This window comes from Tenrec ecaudatus, chromosome 14 (assembly GCF_050624435.1).
Source record: "Tenrec ecaudatus isolate mTenEca1 chromosome 14, mTenEca1.hap1, whole genome shotgun sequence".
Classification (NCBI taxonomy): Eukaryota; Metazoa; Chordata; class Mammalia; order Afrosoricida; family Tenrecidae; genus Tenrec; species Tenrec ecaudatus.
Window position 1 is genome coordinate 88,612,715 of NC_134543.1, and position 17,244 is coordinate 88,629,958.

At 36.9% G+C, this 17,244-nt stretch overlaps 1 protein-coding gene and 1 non-coding gene across 2 annotated transcripts; both read right to left on the reverse strand.

Moving 5' to 3' along the window:
* Nucleotides 1-3,121: 3,121 nt before the first annotated feature.
* LOC142426985 (U6 spliceosomal RNA) lies at nt 3,122-3,228 on the reverse strand. Its single transcript, XR_012779834.1, has one exon. It is a non-coding gene; the product is annotated as a U6 spliceosomal RNA (small nuclear RNA).
* Nucleotides 3,229-9,508: 6,280 nt separating this feature from the next.
* Nucleotides 9,509-16,016, reverse strand: LOC142425552 (olfactory receptor 4F3/4F16/4F29-like). The gene is made up of 2 exons (XM_075530820.1): nt 16,007-16,016; nt 9,509-10,449 (listed from the first exon to the last, which is right to left on the reverse strand). The coding sequence occupies exon 2, from the start codon at nt 10,445-10,447 to the stop codon at nt 9,509-9,511; it is 939 nt and encodes a 312-aa protein (XP_075386935.1). The 5' UTR covers nt 10,448-10,449; nt 16,007-16,016.
* Between the last annotated feature and the right edge of the window lie 1,228 nt (nt 16,017-17,244).

The following is a 17,244-nucleotide window of genomic DNA, read 5'->3' on the forward strand; positions in this document are numbered from 1 at the left end:
AGGACTTTGTGGATTGGTGTCGGACTTATGGGCTAATGGTGGGCTTGTGGGCTTGGCTGGTACTGTGTTGGATGTTTTCTTGATGTGTACTTACCCTTTACATAAGACACTCTCTTATACATAAGAGTTTCTGTGGATTTGTTTCTCTAATGTACCCAGACTATCTCACTATATGAAAGGAATTGAAATCATACCAGTATTGAATCTTATGACCCAAGATATCTTTCTTTCATACTTCTATGTAATATTTTTAATTTCCAGTCTATATATCTTGACTTATAATTTATTATTTTAGTTAAGTTTCTAATTCATTCTTTTTAGATGATAGAAATTCTTAAATTTTGCATATTGACCTTATACTTGACAAATTGCTACATTCACTTTACAATTCTTGTATTTTTCACACTAGTTTGGATCCTATATGCAAACCATCATGACAATTGCAAATTAATCAATAGTCCTTCAAATATTTCAATATTATCTTTCATTTTATTCTCTTTCTTATGCTGCATCAGTTTAATGATGAATGACTCCATTTCGTTTGGCAAAAGAAAATGTTCATCCTGCAATATTCAGATATAATAGTCTATGAATATCAATTAGCTCTAGTGATTAACTGTATTGTTCAAAACTTCTGTATCCTTACTCTTTGGGCTTATTATTTTATCATTTATACAAAGTGCTATGTATAAGTATCCCACTATTACTGTAGTTTATTCACTTTTCTCCTTTATTTGTGGTAACTATTACTATTTAAATTCTGGAGCTCTTTCATTAGGTATGTACACATAGTGGTGTACATGACTTGATGTAATGGTGTACTTGAATTATGGTATTGACGAAGCGTATTGATGTACCATGGACTGCTGGAAGCATGAACAAATCTATCTCAAATACTCCTTGAGGCAAGTATTCCAAAATTTCATCTCACATACTTGGCCATGTCATCAGGAGGGACCAGTCTCTGGAGAGCATCTTGTTTGGTAGAGGATCAGCAAAGACCCTCAATGAGATGGACTTACCGAGTAAGCACAACAATGTGCTCAAACAGCAATCATTGTAAGGAGGCACAGGATTTAGAAATGCTTCCTTCTTTTGTACACAGCAGTGCTACTCTTCGTAGTCCACTCGATGGCACTAGACAGCAATACACATGTAGGTGTGTTATGTTCCTGGTAGAGTCTTCATGTTGTCTTTATGGGTAGATTCTTCATTTTTTCTTTATGAAATGGCCCTTCTTTTCTTCATAGTAAAGAGCCCTGGTGGTGTAGTGATAATGCTTTGGGCTACTAAATGGAAGGTCAGCAGTTGGAAACCACCAGGCACCACAAGGGAGAAAGATGAGGCTTTCTGCTCCTAGACAAGATTTACAATATCAAAAGCCCTAAGGAACCATTCTACTCTGTCTTAAAGGTTCACTAGAAGTCTGTTTAAATGAAATTGCAGGTTTGGGTATTTTTTAGGAGGCTTATAATTACAAAATTACTTTACTGGTCCTCTTTTTATCATCTATAGATTGGAAATGCCATCAAGATCACTTCCTTTCTGCATGAAGACATTCTTTCTGTATTTTTTTGTTAAACAAGTTTGCCAGCAACATTCTTTCAATTTATCTTTATTTGGAAAATACTCGATCTTCATTTTGATAGATAGTTTTTATTCTATCTTGTTTTACATATTACATATATCAGCATTTATAATCCAGTCAAATGAAATAAGTGTAAACAGGGTATTTTGTACATTGAAATTTATTTTACTTATTAGCATATTTGAATTTATAGCAACCAACTCATTTTCTTTTCTAATTGTTCTAAGTTTTATGTTTCTTTTAAAAAGATGTATTTTAGTTTACTTGTTCATTTCCTTTCAATTTGGAAGCTATGCATATTTCTCGAATTTTTAAGTGATTACCGCAGAAACAATGTGTAGATTTTGCAAAGTATAAAATCAACCAATTCCTCTAATCCTATACCAAGAACAGACCTTCTCACTTCGTTGATCCTGTCCAAGTTTATATAGTATTTTCTTATGATTCAAGTTTAGAATTCAACCTCTAAGATATTATATTGGTTTTTTAAAATCAATATTTGTTCACACATTATTTTCTTTACATTTTATCTTACAACTGGGACCTTTACTTTAGATCCGCTGTTCTTAATTTTAATGTGGCAAAAGGCTTGGTATTTATTTAATATAAATTATTTTTTAATTTAACCATATATGTTAAAATATTTTATTGATAAATCTGGATTGGAACATATTTCCTATCAGCATTTTTCTGACCTGGATTCTACTTCGGTAGACCTGCTACGTATCATTTGTGTTGCATTGCAAGCCCTCCTGATGACCCATCAACCTCCTTGACACCCCTCTTGTCGTCCCACACCTGGTGTTCAGGGTGATGGTAGGAAATATTTCAACAGTCAGACAAGGTTGGGGAGTGGAGGACTTCACCGCCCCCACCTCCTCCTCCTCGACCACCTAGATAGAAATGATCCAGCCCTGGCGGTACAATGAACAAGGTCTGCATGGACGTACCTGTGCTTACTTACTAATCTATAGTGAACATTTGTTTTCTGACTTCTATTGTTGCTGATTAAAATCATCTGTCAGCCTACTCAGGCTTCTTTAAAGATAATCCATTTTTAGCCCCATCATTCTATCTATGGTCTTCTCTTTGTATTTGGATGTTCTGTCATTTTTAACTGTTATACTTCCAGATAAATTGTAAAACATTATATCCCCATTGAGGTTCAGAAAGTTTTTCTTTCTCTGCATTATGTCTCATACTGTAACAAATTTTCAGCTAATAATTATTCAATATTAATTCTACATCATTCTCTATTTCTTCTCCTTCTGAAACTCCCCTGAGACATTTTGAGACATTTTCATGCAATCATGCATATTTCTTAATTGAATTTCCCCCCTCATTTTACATTTATTTGTTTCTATGTGATTTGATATAATATCTTCTTGTGAAATTACAGGTCACTACTTTTCTTTCCAGAGGTTTCAAATGCACTAATCAGTTATGAGCTCTATGCATATGTTTTAAATTTTTCAATTATTTTATTTAAGTTCTATTTGGTTTCTTCCACTTTCTTAAACATTCTTTTTTTTTTTTAATATGGAATGCTTCACGAATTTGCGTGTCATCCTTGTGCAGGGGCCATGCTAATCTTCTCTGTATCGTTCCAATTTTAGTATATGTGCTGCTGAAGGAAGCACTTCTTAGACATTCTTTAAAGTACCCTAGTCCTTAAACATATTTGAATAATAATTTGAACTTTACCATACTATTATTTTATTTCCTGGATCTCAAGTCCAATATTCAGCCTTTCCAAACTTCCTTCTGATATGTCTGTATTTGCACTCCTCCTTTTGTTTTATTTCTTTTTTTTTTAGCAAGTAAAAATTTAAGAGGAGGAGAAGTGTGAGGAGGAAAGAGAAGAAGGCATGTGGAGAAGGGCCGGAGGAAAGAGCGAAAGGTGAAAAGAAGGAAGCTGTTGCGCTCAAACAGTGCCAGAGCAAATGGCTTTAACATCAACGTTTGATTTGGAACCAACCCCACCCTCTGAACTCTTGGGATATTGTGATTAGCCTAATTCCTAGATGACCAGCTCTTGACCCAAACGTTTCAATTACAGACTCTTGACTTCAATCAAAAACATTTTGCATGTCCTTGAAACATTTTTTTTTTCTCTTTGGTTCATTAAAACTTTATCCTTCTCTCTGAATATTATTATGATTTTTTTTGTTACAAACGGCAACTATGAAGACTCATCAATCTCGCATCACTAGATCTTTGGTGAAAACTATAGGTTCCACTTGATCTATTGGTTTCCTTAAACAGTGTATGTCTCCTATTCTCTACAGTCATTGTGGTCATTACATAATCTGGTGTCAACTTGAGACTATTACGAGTGAATGGGCAGAGTTTAGCCTGTCAATCAGGTTGCAACTGGAAGACCTCATTTGGGGGTGCTATGAAGATAAATAGCTTGCTAGAGGCAGGACACACAGACTCTCTGCTTCGTCTTCATTCTGACAAGACACATGGAGCTACGCTGATGGAGTCTAGGCTCTGGAGCTGGACTTGGAGACCCACACCAGTACTAAGATATTTCCACTGCCACTGGATCCACTAGACTTTCCACCCATTGTCATGTGATCTGCTGCATTCGACATCATTGCAAAGTGTTCCATGAGTCTGAAGAGGAATTTATAGATTGCTATCAGACATATGGTCTAATATCAGATTTATGGACTTGATCTGAACTGTGCAGGGATATTTTACCAATATACAATTGCTCTTTGATATAAAATTATCTCTTACACACATGAGTCTCCCTGGATTTGTTTCTCTAGTCAACACAGACTAACTCAGTCATACAGTATATTCTTTGCTATTTCCACTTAAAAAGAAAAAAATTAAACCTGGACTTTCTCTCAATTAACTACTTTCAGATGAACAGTGCACAAACCTAGCTTAATGAACTAAAGCCAAGGGATGCCATTTTCCAGGTGTCTATGGTTGTCCCTGCTTCCAGATGTAGTATGATGGATGGGTGTTACTACCAAGTTCTTTGTACTTTGCCTGGCCATATGCATGAGAAAAAGTAGAATGAAGATGGCCTTACTTATAGTACCCTTCAAAAGACTGATAATGCTGCAACCCAAGTGTAACTGTGATATATATATCCCCTTTGACACATGAATGAATTTTGAGCTCGCACTCAACTGGAAGTCCTCATGTAAGAACAATCCGTTCTTATGATGTGGCCCCAGCCAGTACTTATCTTCATGTGGAATAACTAAAATTAAGGGTGCTATAGCAGAGTGTGGTGAAGAAACCAGATGCTGCTTGACTATCAGAAAGAGTAGCCTCCACGGTCTTAAAATCTTACCTTAAAAGAAGCAGCCAACTAAGTGAGATGACAGTCAAGTCTATATGGAAGAAACAGAGCAGCCTAAGTTATCCAAGGATTATAAATAACCAAAGACCAAAGAATAAGATCAGAGGAAGAAAATGTATTAGAACATAAATTCTGAGCACCCGTCTGCAGATTATAGATGACAGTGAAAGCCCACAATCTATTTGAAGAGATCTCATGAGGAATAAGTCTTTGTTGAATACCTCACATAATTGACCAGGCATAAGAAATGCCCTCCCCACAGACAGAGTACATCATAATATGAACTTCTGAGGATATTGCTGGGTTAAAATTTAATATCTTATCATTTGTTTTCCCCGTTAAACCATTATTAATTTTTTCTATTTTAAAATTATTTTCTGCTTTCTTTTGGATTAAAAAAATGTAACCAATGTTATTGAGCATATTGTTCAGAAACTGCACTGAAAAACAAATCTGCTGCATAAACTTTCACTGAAAACACAATAAAATTTAATTAAAAAAATAAAGCTGGTCTTAAAAAGGGATTCAATATATCTGATGCCATGGAGGAAGAATATCACAAGGTCAGACTTGCTTGATGTAGGATAGACTTACTTCTGTATTCCACAAAAAGCCCAGTTTTCATGAAAAAATAGCATCAATTGAATGCCTACTCTCTCTCAGCTGTTTATACAAAATTTTATTTAATCCTATAACCAGTCTCCTCTTAAAGCAATTATCACCATTTTAAAAACATCGGGTAAAGATTCAAGTGATTCCCATTATTTCATAATTAAGACCTAAACTAGGCTTTCTGTCTCCTAACAATGGCCCTCGGGGTTGGGCCAGGTTGACTAGAGCAATGAATCCGTTGATATTCTTCTATGTATGAGAAAGAACTTTATATCAAGAAGTAATTATACATCAAGAAAGCATCCTAGCCCAATCCAAATTAAGTTCCTAAGTCTGATATTAGTCCATAAGTCCCTCTTCAGATTCACACAGCCACAATGCAATGATACATAATGCACAAAGATCACAGGCTGGTGGATGCAGAGTTGTGTGGATTCAGGGTTGGGTAAAACATGGTAGTCCTCCAGCAGCTCTCTGGGTCAGTAGTAGAGAGGGTAAAGGAAGCGAGGCAGAGCAGGTCTTCATGTCTCACTCTCATACCATCAAGGAGTCATCAGGTTGCAACTTGATTGACAGGTTTGACTCCATCCCTACACTTTCATACATCTTCAATTTATCTACCATCCCTCCCTCTTAATAATACCTGACCTGGTTGTTACAAGAGGGATGAGGAAGAGTATGATTGTATCAGACTATTTACTCACTCAGGAAGAGCTGGTAGCACAATGCTTATGCACTAAGTTGTCAACTGAAAGTCTGAGGTCCCAACTACCTAGCCTTTCCACTGAGGAAAAGCTTGATGATCTGTTCCCCTAAAGATCACAACATAGAAGACCCTATGAGGCACTCTTTCTCAGTCAAGGGGGTCACTACAAACCAGAATCAATTCAACATCTCCTAACATAGTTCCTTTATGTTTATTGACCTCTAGATAGAAATTTACAGGAGCCCTGGTGGAGCACAGCAGCCTTTGAGTTGCTCACCACAAGGTCAGCCTTTTTAAAGCACCACTTGTTCTGTGGGAGAAAAACGAGATGTTAAACTTCCATAAAAAATGAAAGCCTTACCCATGAATGATCTAGCACCCCTTTTATATGTGTATCTTAAAAACTACTTTGACAGAAGAGACCTCACTTCAATCAGGGTCAGTTTTTGAAGATAGCAGGAAAAGAAGACCATTCCGTTCCTGCCACACAACACTGTGCTAAGGTAACTGCAAGTCGGCAGACAATTCTGTAAGAGTGATAATCAAAACTTACAGGAAATTCAAGTCAGGGAGAAGGGGCATATATGTCTTGAAGGCGATTATGCTTATGTTGTTGGGTAAAATTGGTGGTGCACCCTCCCATCTGGATAAAACGAAGCTCAAAAATACTTATATAGAACCCGAGGAAAGCATATGCCTAGTACTATGTTCCTGACTGGACACTTTTGACCTAGTTTCTACCCAGTCCTCAGTAGATCAAGAAGTGTCCTATAAACTACTAGAACTTTGGACTCATCTCAAGGAGCATCCTTCCTAGGCCACACAAGAAGGACTCGATTTGATTTCCCACTAAGGGAACTGGGTCTTACCTCAAACTCACCTGGAGTAGATTTAAGTAACTGACATAGCCCCTTGGAAATAAGGCTGAAATGTCCTGGTGTGAGAAGCTGCAGACTACTGCTATATCAAGGTTATGGAATCAGTGGTCCTTCAACTTTAGTTCAGATTTATTGCTTTGTGGGTGCCCAAAGAATGGTGGCCTGGGACTATTATATATATATATAATATATATAATATATGTATATATTTTTATATATAATATATTTATATTTATATATATATAATTTTAATGTCCTCCTTGCTTTCTTATTACATGTATTAGTCTGGTAGGCATGGCTCTGCCATTGTGAATGAATTTTTTAATTGTTTTATTAGGGGCTCATACAGCTCTTATCACAGTCCATACATACGTCAATTGTGTAAAGCACATTTTTACATTCATTGCCCTCATTATTCCCCAAACATTTGCTCTCCACTTAAGTCCCTGGTCTTAAAGTCTTCAGGGTAAACAAGCGGCCATTTAGGTCAAAAGCAACAAAGCCCACATGGAAGAAGCACACCAGCCCTTGAGATCATGAGATGTCAAAGGGATCAGGTATCATCAGAACAAAAAATCTTACCTTAGTGAATGAGGGAGGGCGTGTGGAGCGGAGACCCAAAGCCCATTTGTAGGCCACTTGATATCCCCTTACAGAAGGGTCTCTGGGAGGAGACGAGCCAGTTTGGTTGCAATGTAGCAACGATGAAAAATACAACTTTCCTCTTGTTCCTAAATGCTTTCCCCCATTTCCCACTATCATGATCCGAATTCTACCTTGCAAGTCTGGCTAGACCAGAGGATATACACTGGTACAGATAGGAACTGGAAACACAGGGAATCCAGGGAGGATGATCCCTTCAGGACAGGTGGTGTGAGTGGCGATACTGGAAGAGTAGAGAGAGGGTGGGTTGGAAAGGGAGAACCAATTACAAGGATCTACATGTGACCTCCTCCCTGGGGGATGGACAACAGAAAACTGGGTGAAGGGAGACATCAGACAGGGAAAGATATGACAAAATAATAATTTATAAATTATCAAGGGCTCATGAGGGAGGGGGAACTGGGAGGGAGGGGAAAATGTGAATGAGTTAATTGAAAGTTTTACCCTATCACAAACCTCCCTTATTTATGTAAATAGTCTCCCGTTCTTAATAGTTTAATCTGTACAAGTAAATAATCCGTGCATTGTGGTCTAGAGCTGGAGGAGCCAATGGAGACCCACATCAGCACTGAGATGCTTCCATCACCACTGCATCCACAAGACTTTTCACCCACTGACCTGTGATCTTCCTACATTCGGCATCATTGCATGTCTTGCATGAGTCTGAAGAAGAACTTATGGACTAGCTTTAGACATATGGGGTAATATCAGACTTATGAGCTTGATCTGGACTGTGCTGGGATATTTTATCAATATACATTTGCTCTTTCTTATACATATGAGTGACTATGAATTTGTTTTTCTATTTAGCCCAGAGTTACACATATGCAATCTCCTAAAAAAAAAAACAAAAAACCTTAAGACAAAGGAAGACATCTCAACTAATTCTAGAAGGTCAACAATAATTTGATAGTAAAAAAAGGCATTTTAGAAAATTCAAGAATCATTTTAATTAACAGGTCTTTTCAACAAATTATAAATATAAATAAGTTTACCTGATGAAGTGATCTTTGAGAACCTATAGACAGCATCATAATAATGACACAGGATTGAATACTTTTAAAATAAGATCAGAATGACCATTCTAACACCCAATTCAACACTCTGTTGGAGCACCTAACAATGGCAATAAGACAATAAAGGTGAATAATATTGATGTATGCTGGAATTTGAAAAGTAAAAATGTTTTTATTTACAAAATATATCATCTATTAAAATAATAAATAATTTATATATTAAAACTAACAATTGTTTCAATTTTACAGCATACAGTGTTAAAAATAAGATGCTCTTAGGGCAGGGCACCCAAAATGTTATGGGAACATGATATTGAAATTTAATTACTTTTTCCACAAACTTTTCAAAATCTCCTTACATAGCAGATGTGTACTCTTATATACTAACAAAAATAAAGTGTAAATTGAAATGAAAAATAATTCCATTCAAAATAATCTCTAAACTATTAAATACATGGAGATCCATCTCAAAGATACCTACAAGACCCATTCACTCTAAAGTATTGCTGAAAGGGATTAAACAGGATTTATGTCAATATAAAGATATACTGTTTCATGACTTGCTCTTCACAAAGAATTTGCATGTTCATGGATTTAAAATTTTATGACAAATCTGATGACACACAAATCAATATTGCCTCAAAATTGGAGTCCAAAATATCAAAGGAGAATGCCCAAGGCTATCTCATGGTGAATGAGAAGATCTTATCACATAATTTATGAGATCTTCCAGTAAATGACGAGCTGTTTGCATACTCTTTTCATTGCTGCCTTCATTTCTTTATTCCTGAATGTGTAGATGACTGGATTTAAAAAAGGAGTGAGAACAGCATCAAATAGAGCTAGAAATTTGTCCATCTGGGAATTGGGGTGTGGCCATGTATAGACAAACATGGTGGGCCCAAAAAACAAAATAACAACAGTGATGTGAGCGGACAGAGTGGAGACGGCCTTGGATGAACCACCTGAGGAATGTTTCCAAACAGTAAACAAGATGAAGACATAGGAGATGACAAGTATGAAGAAGGAACCAACACAGATAAACCCACTGTTGACAGTGACCATGAACTGTAGTCTGTAGGTATCTCTACAGGCTAGTCGGAGGAGCCTGGGTAGGTCACAGTAAAAGCTGTCCAGTACATTAGGACCACAGAAGGGTAAATTAATGATGAATGCCAGTTGGAACAGTGAGTGACTGACACCAAGAGCCCAAGCAGCAGCAAGAAAAACCATGCACATTCTTGGGCTCATAATAGTCTGATAATGGAGAGGCTTACAGATGGCCACATATCTGTCAAAGGCCATGGCTACAAGCAGCACCATCTCCACACCGCCTATGAGATGGATGAAGAAGATCTGAGTGATGCAACCTTCAAAGGAGATGACTTTGCGTGTCCTGAAAAGGTCATAAATCATCTTTGGGGTAGCAATGGAACAGGCCCCCATGTCAATGACAGAGAGACTGGCCAATAGAAAGTACATGGGGGAATGTAAATGAGGATCGATGGTCACTGAAAACACAATGAGGATGTTTCCAGCCATGCTTGCCACATAGAGTACAGAGGAGAACAGTAGGAGGAGAAGCTGAATTTCCTTTGAATTGGTGAGTCCCAGAAACACAAACTGAGACACCACAGAGTGATTCCCTCCATCCATTGATCAGCCAACACGGCTATGACTGAAACTATGAGAAGAAAAAAAGGAGGAAGTCTTTATTAAATATGAAAATGACCATAATAATTAATATTATAATATTTGCATTATGAATGAGATTTACCTTGACATGAAGTTCTTCACACGTGCACAGTGATGAGGATGATGCTAGCAATGAATATAATATAACCACAACTCAAGAGTAGATATTGTGAACTATCAGCAAAATTTCTCATAGACCCAAATAGCAGCAAAGAATGAGGTCACAACAAAAGCTCCACATGAACTTGCAGCAAGAAGTAAAATCTGAATTCATCCTACCTGCAAACAGAAGACTGAATATTATTAACATAGCAGGCTTACAAATAAACCTCATGGGAAGAAAGGGTGGTTGGCTAATATATATATAACATGTGCATTATTTGGGTAAAAATACAAGGGAATAAACTTATTTAATTCCCACCAAGGAAATAAAGCAACATTTCATATCATACATGACACTACTATTCCCTGTCAGACATGTTGCATATCCTTTTATACAGCAACTGTGAAGATAATGCGGGACCACAGTGTTTTGTTAGGTTCATTTCCTTGTACATAGAGTCATTATGGGTCAGAACACACCCCTGACACATAACACTACATTCCATATACCTTGCGGACGGAATACTCAGAAAGTAGAAGACAGGAAAATATTTATTGTAATTAATAATCATTCACCCCTGGGAGTGATTATTGGCTGAAATATGAGATGTGATTGAACTAAAGAGAAAATAGCATGTATATTAAGATAAAATAGAGGTATATGAAATTTCAGAACAAAGTAGAGTGGCAGTAGAACTCATATTATGTGGAATTTATCTACGATAGAAATATTAAGCTTTTTCATCAGATTTGATCATTTTAGCTGCAACTCTGCCATGCCATTTCTTAAAACTTTTATTAAAATCCCACATCATCCTACAACATTCAATAAAGTTCCCTTTGAAGCCTACATCTAACTCTGAAAGAATTTTCACCAGCTCTACGAAAAAGGAATGAAATACTATTTTTCATCATCAAATGAACATTATAGGATCTATCCTGAAGAACAATGTTATTTGTAGTAGGGTAATACCTATATGCCAACAAGAAAGACCAGTTAATACAACTATTACAAAATTTACACACCAACCACTACAGCAGCGGTTTTCAACCTGAGGGTGGAAACCTTTTTGAGTGTCGAATGCCCCTTTCACAGGGGTCACCTAAGACCACCGGAAAACACATATTTCCCATGTTCTTAGGAACCAAGACACCACTCCTCCATTGTCTCCAGGTGGGTCCGCCCACATTCAGATATGTCCACATATGAGTACCTGGTTGGAAGACTGTTACCCATCCTACACCATGCTTTAAAACTAAATTTCATTTATTTGTAATTAGAAATAAATATTTCACAATATAGAATTAAATGTTGGTTATGTGATTAATCACTATACTTCAATTATGTTCAATTGGTAACAATGAAAATACATCCTGTTACATTTCTAACATGACAGTTGTTTGCCTGGATGAGCCGATTGTTTCAGGCTTTATGTCACTCTATCTAGTTAAGGGTCTTCTCTTTTAGGCTGGTCCTTTAATTTACCAAACATGGTGTGCTTCTCCAGGGACAGATCTCTCCTGGCAACACGTTCAAAGTACTTGAGATAGTCTAACCATCATCCCTTCTAAGGAGCTGTACTTCTGAGACAAATTTTGTTTGTTCTTCTGGAATTTTATGATACTGTAAATAGTCATTGCCAGCATCATAAATCAAATACATCCCTTATTTTCTTGGCTTCCTTATTCACTGTCTAGCTATCATGTCTATATAAGGCAATTGAAAATATCATGGTTTGGGTCAGCACACCTTAGACCTCCAAGTGTCAGCTTTGATGTTCAGCACTTGAAAGAAATCGAGTGCAGTATGTTTTCCCAAGGCAAGATGTGGTCCAATTTTTTCATATTTGCTTACATTCGTGTTGATTCTATAGCCAAATAAAAGTAAATGTTCTTTGGGTGTTTCAATCTTTCCTTCAGTTATTAAGGCACTGTCTTTTGGTCCAGTTGTGAGAGGGTTGTTTTCTTTACATTGAGTTGTAATCCATATTAAAGGTCATTGCTATGCTCTTGATCAGGAAGTGCTTCAAGTCCTCTTCATTTTCAACAACAAATATTGTGTCATCAGCATGGTACAGATTGCTAATGAGACTTCTTATGATTTGGATGCCACAGTCTGCTGTATATATTCAGCTGCTCAGATTAATTGCTTGGCATTAAGATTGAATAAGTATGGTGAAAGGATACTTCCCTTACACATACTTTTTATCATTTAAAAATAAAATATCGCCCCCTTGTTCCAGTTGAACAATTGACTTTTAGACTACGTATATGGTATCCAGGAGCACAATAAAGTGTTCTGGAATCACCATTCTTTACACTTTTATCCATAGTTTGTTACAATCTATACAGTTGAATGCCTTAGCATTGTCAATAATCTTTTTAATATTCTCTGCTTTCACTCAAGATTCAGCTGGCATTATCCCACATCATTCTCCCTCCACATCCTCTTCTGAATCTGGCTAGAATTTCATGTGGCCCCTTGTCAATGTAGTATTGCAACGGTTTTTAAACCATTTGTAGCAAACTTTTAATTTCACGTGATATTTGTGATATTTAAATATTTCCGGCATTCTGCTGGTCATCTTTGTTTACAATGGATTTAGATGTGGATCTCTTTCAATTGTTTGGATAGGCACCTTCCAAATTTCTTGGCATAGACTAAGTGCTTCCAAAATCAGATTTTTAAAGATTTCCATTTGTATTCAATCAATTCCTGAAATCTGATCTTTAGTCTGTAAGTAACTTTCAATACCATCAATTCTTGATGATATGTTACCTCTAACATCAATAAAAAATTTTTGATTCAGTAACTCTGTGCATAGTTTCCTCTTCTTTTAAATGCTTCTTGGTTCATCAAATATTTTGCCCATTGAATATAACTACTCAAGGGTTGATTTTTTTTCTCACTTCTTTCTGCTTGAGACATGCTGCTTGTATTCTTCTCTGTGTTTTATACCTCCAGGTCTTAGTACATTTCCTTATAATGCTTTGCCATTTTGAGCTAAGTTTTGAAATTTTCTGCTCATCCTTTTATTTCTTCCATCCCTTCAACTATGTTCAAGACCAGCTCTCAGAGTTTTCTGGCATCCACTTTGGTTTCTTGTTTTTTCTTTTATTTATTTTGTTTGTTTTATAATCATTTTATTGCGGGCTCATACAACTATTATCACAATCCATACATACATCAATTGTATAAAGCATATTTGTATATTCGTTACCTTCATCATTCTCAAAATATTAGCTCTCCACATAAGCCCTGGTATCTTCTTCTTTTTTTTAATGACCTTTTGATCTCTTCCTCCATCATGGTCTTCTTGGCGTCATCCTATAACGCCTGTGATGATTGGTAATTAGTGTTCAGTATGTCAAATCTGTTATTAAAATGTGTTTTAAATTCATGAACTCAAGATCATATTTTGGATCTGGTGGACTTGATTTAACTTTCTTCAGCTTCAAATGGGACTTGCATATTACGAATTGATTAGTTTGTCCCGTAATTGACCCTTGGCCTTATTCTGGACTTAAAAAATTGTTAACTTCCTCTTGAAATGGTTCTTCCCATGGGTGTAGTTAGCTTGATTCCCTTGCATTCTCTCTGGAGAAACCTGTGGTCCCTTGGCTTCTGTACCCCACGATCCTGGATACCTGCCCTCTGCTCTTCCTCGCTGTTTCATAGTTTCATGTCTGCTCATCGACTCTGACTCATCACCTACTAGCCTTGATCTCTGGTCTAGGACAGGGTCCTTTGTTCTGTCCCATAGGCTACGTGCTACAGTCTCTAGTTCTTCTTCAGACTGAGATCTCAAACATGCTCCACTGTTGCCTCCTTTTCCTGGTGGCCCTAGGATTCTCTGTCACTGCTTCTGAGATGGCTCTTATACACAAATGTGACTGTGATGGAGTTTTGATTGTCTTTCATCAGATCACACCCTCCAAGGAAGCAAAGACTTGTGACTTGGTTCACACGTTCTTAGAAGGTTGGTACTCATGCTCCCACCTTAAACCTGCTCATTAACATAGGGAAAACAATCCCTCCAAAATGGGATTAAAGTCACAGACATTGGGGTTAGTATTTATAATACATCTCATAAAGGATTTTGGCTATAAGGTCCATATTAATTGAATGAGTACACATCAATAAATCTTCATGTATTATTCCATCAGGTTAGTAATTTTATTTGTTCTGTTATTCACCAGACACAATGTTGCAGCATTGGTATTTAAAGAAACCTACCATTTAGTAGAAAAGATAATAAGTTCTACATATCACACTTTACCATACACTGTACTTAATTGTATTCAACAAATATTATCAAAATAGCTTGTATGTTATGTATAATGTCTAGTAGATTTCAAGTATCTTAAAAATAGGAAATTTGTTTGCTCATCTTTCCATCACCAGTACTTTGGATGATTTAATTCCTCAAACTTATTAAAAACCTTATAATTAAATGTTTTGTCCTCAATTTTATGTGAGTAATTGTACAAGCTAGTAAGTAGTATCAATTTAAACACAATTCAAAACACATTGCCACTGAGCCAGTTCTGACTCATAGTGACCACATAGACAAAGGTGGAACTGCCCTTGTGGATTTCCAAGGCGGTCACTCTTACATGGAGCTGATGGTGGTTTTGAACTGCTAGTCTTTCAGTTAGCAGCCCATGAGTCACCACTACACAACCAAGGCTCCTAATTTAAACATGAGCTTGCCTATAACCTTGCCATCTTAATTCCCTTTGACATTGTGTCTATCATAATATTTGGCACTTACTATGTTCTCAATAAATATTTGTAAAGAAATAAAGAAGTTACTGATCCTGCAATGTTCTATCCTGTGCTCTCCATCTCGGTCTTTATCACCAAGTCCACATTTTCCAAACACTAACCCTCTTTCTTTGTCTCCAATGCTCACATTGCAATCACCAGTAAGTATCCGTGCCTCTTGATTACACGTTTGATTATTTCAGTATGAGGAAGTTGGTAACATTCTTCATTGACTAAACCACTGGTTTTAGTGATTAATTCATAAATTTGGGTAATAGTTGAAATAACTGATCTTACTTGTAGGAGTAGAGATAATAGCCTATCACAGACATCATTTTACTTCAATATAGATGCTGATCTTTTATGAAAAACCTAGCCCCTATCCTCTTAAATTGTCATTCCTGGTATAATATATTATTTTCTAATTCACAATGGTAAAATCCTGTGCATTTCACCTGAATAATGACTATGCTAGCAGTCTTTTTATCTTCCACAATAATTTTCATGATTTCTGATTTTCCTAGATTCATATATTGTTGATGATTAGTGGATGCTTATTTTTATCCTCAAATAAAGGTCCAGAAAGATTTTTTATCCATCCATATTGTTAAGGTTGATTCTCCTCTGAGGAATACTAGTACTCTGTGAGCCTTCCAATATGAGGGGCTCATCTTTAGCACTCTGTCCAAAAATACCCCTAAACTGTACCTAAGGCTTTCAGAGCTTATATTGCAGAAGGAGGTGGTCTAAGGCTGTGTTCTAGTCTGTCCTTTTGGGGAAGCTCTGCTGAATCTGGTGCAGCAAGGATGACCCTGCTGTATTTGAGCACATGACAATTTTCGCAAGCCAACTCCATATTCATTACTACCACCATTTTCCAACAACATTAATGGTGACTGTGCAAGTAGACTCCACCAGGTGGAACACACATGATTCAAATTGGGCACAACTATGGGAAGCGACAATGGACAAGCTCGATATCATCAGCAATAATAAAATGACATGATCAATTGTTCATTAACGAGATCATATTAAAGCAGAGGAAAATCAAAACAAGTCCAAGAGAGTGAAAATAGGAATTTACAGATATCCCACAGGAATTTAGAGACTCTATAATGAACAAGTTTCAGATTTTCCAGAACAAGATGGCTGACTGAACACACTCTTGCTAGACCTCGCTACAACTGGAGAAAATGGGCAGAAAAGAAAGAACGAGTCGCTAGTGGTCTCATAGAACATCTTGAAAGCTAATAAACCAAAACCTTCACATCCAGACACTGCTAGGGCAAGAGAGGAGAGTAGGAAGAGGCAGAGTCCCTGTCAAGCCACCGGGGTTCTCCCCTTGGCGACCAGCCACTCACTCTGCATCCTCATCTCCTACCGACCCAGCCCAGGTCCCCTTTGGATCCCAGGAAGGCCCTGTGCAGCTTCATACTCCTGGGCCAGGTAAAGAACCCACCTAAGCAGAGCCTTTCATCTCCTTCCTTCCTTTCATTAACGTTTGGTTTTCTAAGTAATGGCCCTTTTAATTTTCACTTTTCTCAAACTGACATTTTTCCTTCTTATATATTTTTCTTTCAAAGGATCATTTTGTCTCTTTTTTCCCTGTTTCTCCTTTTTCAGCTCTCTTCTCTCTCTCATTCATTCTCACTTCTTTCTCCTTTTTCATTGAAGTTTCAATTACTCCTTTCTGACACCACTTAAAGTCAAGAGTGTTGCCCCCATGTGACCAAGAATCCTTGCTAATACTAACGCCAATCAGAGTCCATGTGGAAGAAGAAGAAAAAAGAAAAGAAAATGAACCCCAAGCATGTAAACAACACTGCGATCCAAAGGAAATTTTGATGAAGAAAAGGTTCTAGAACTACCAGAAAAGGATTTAGAATTG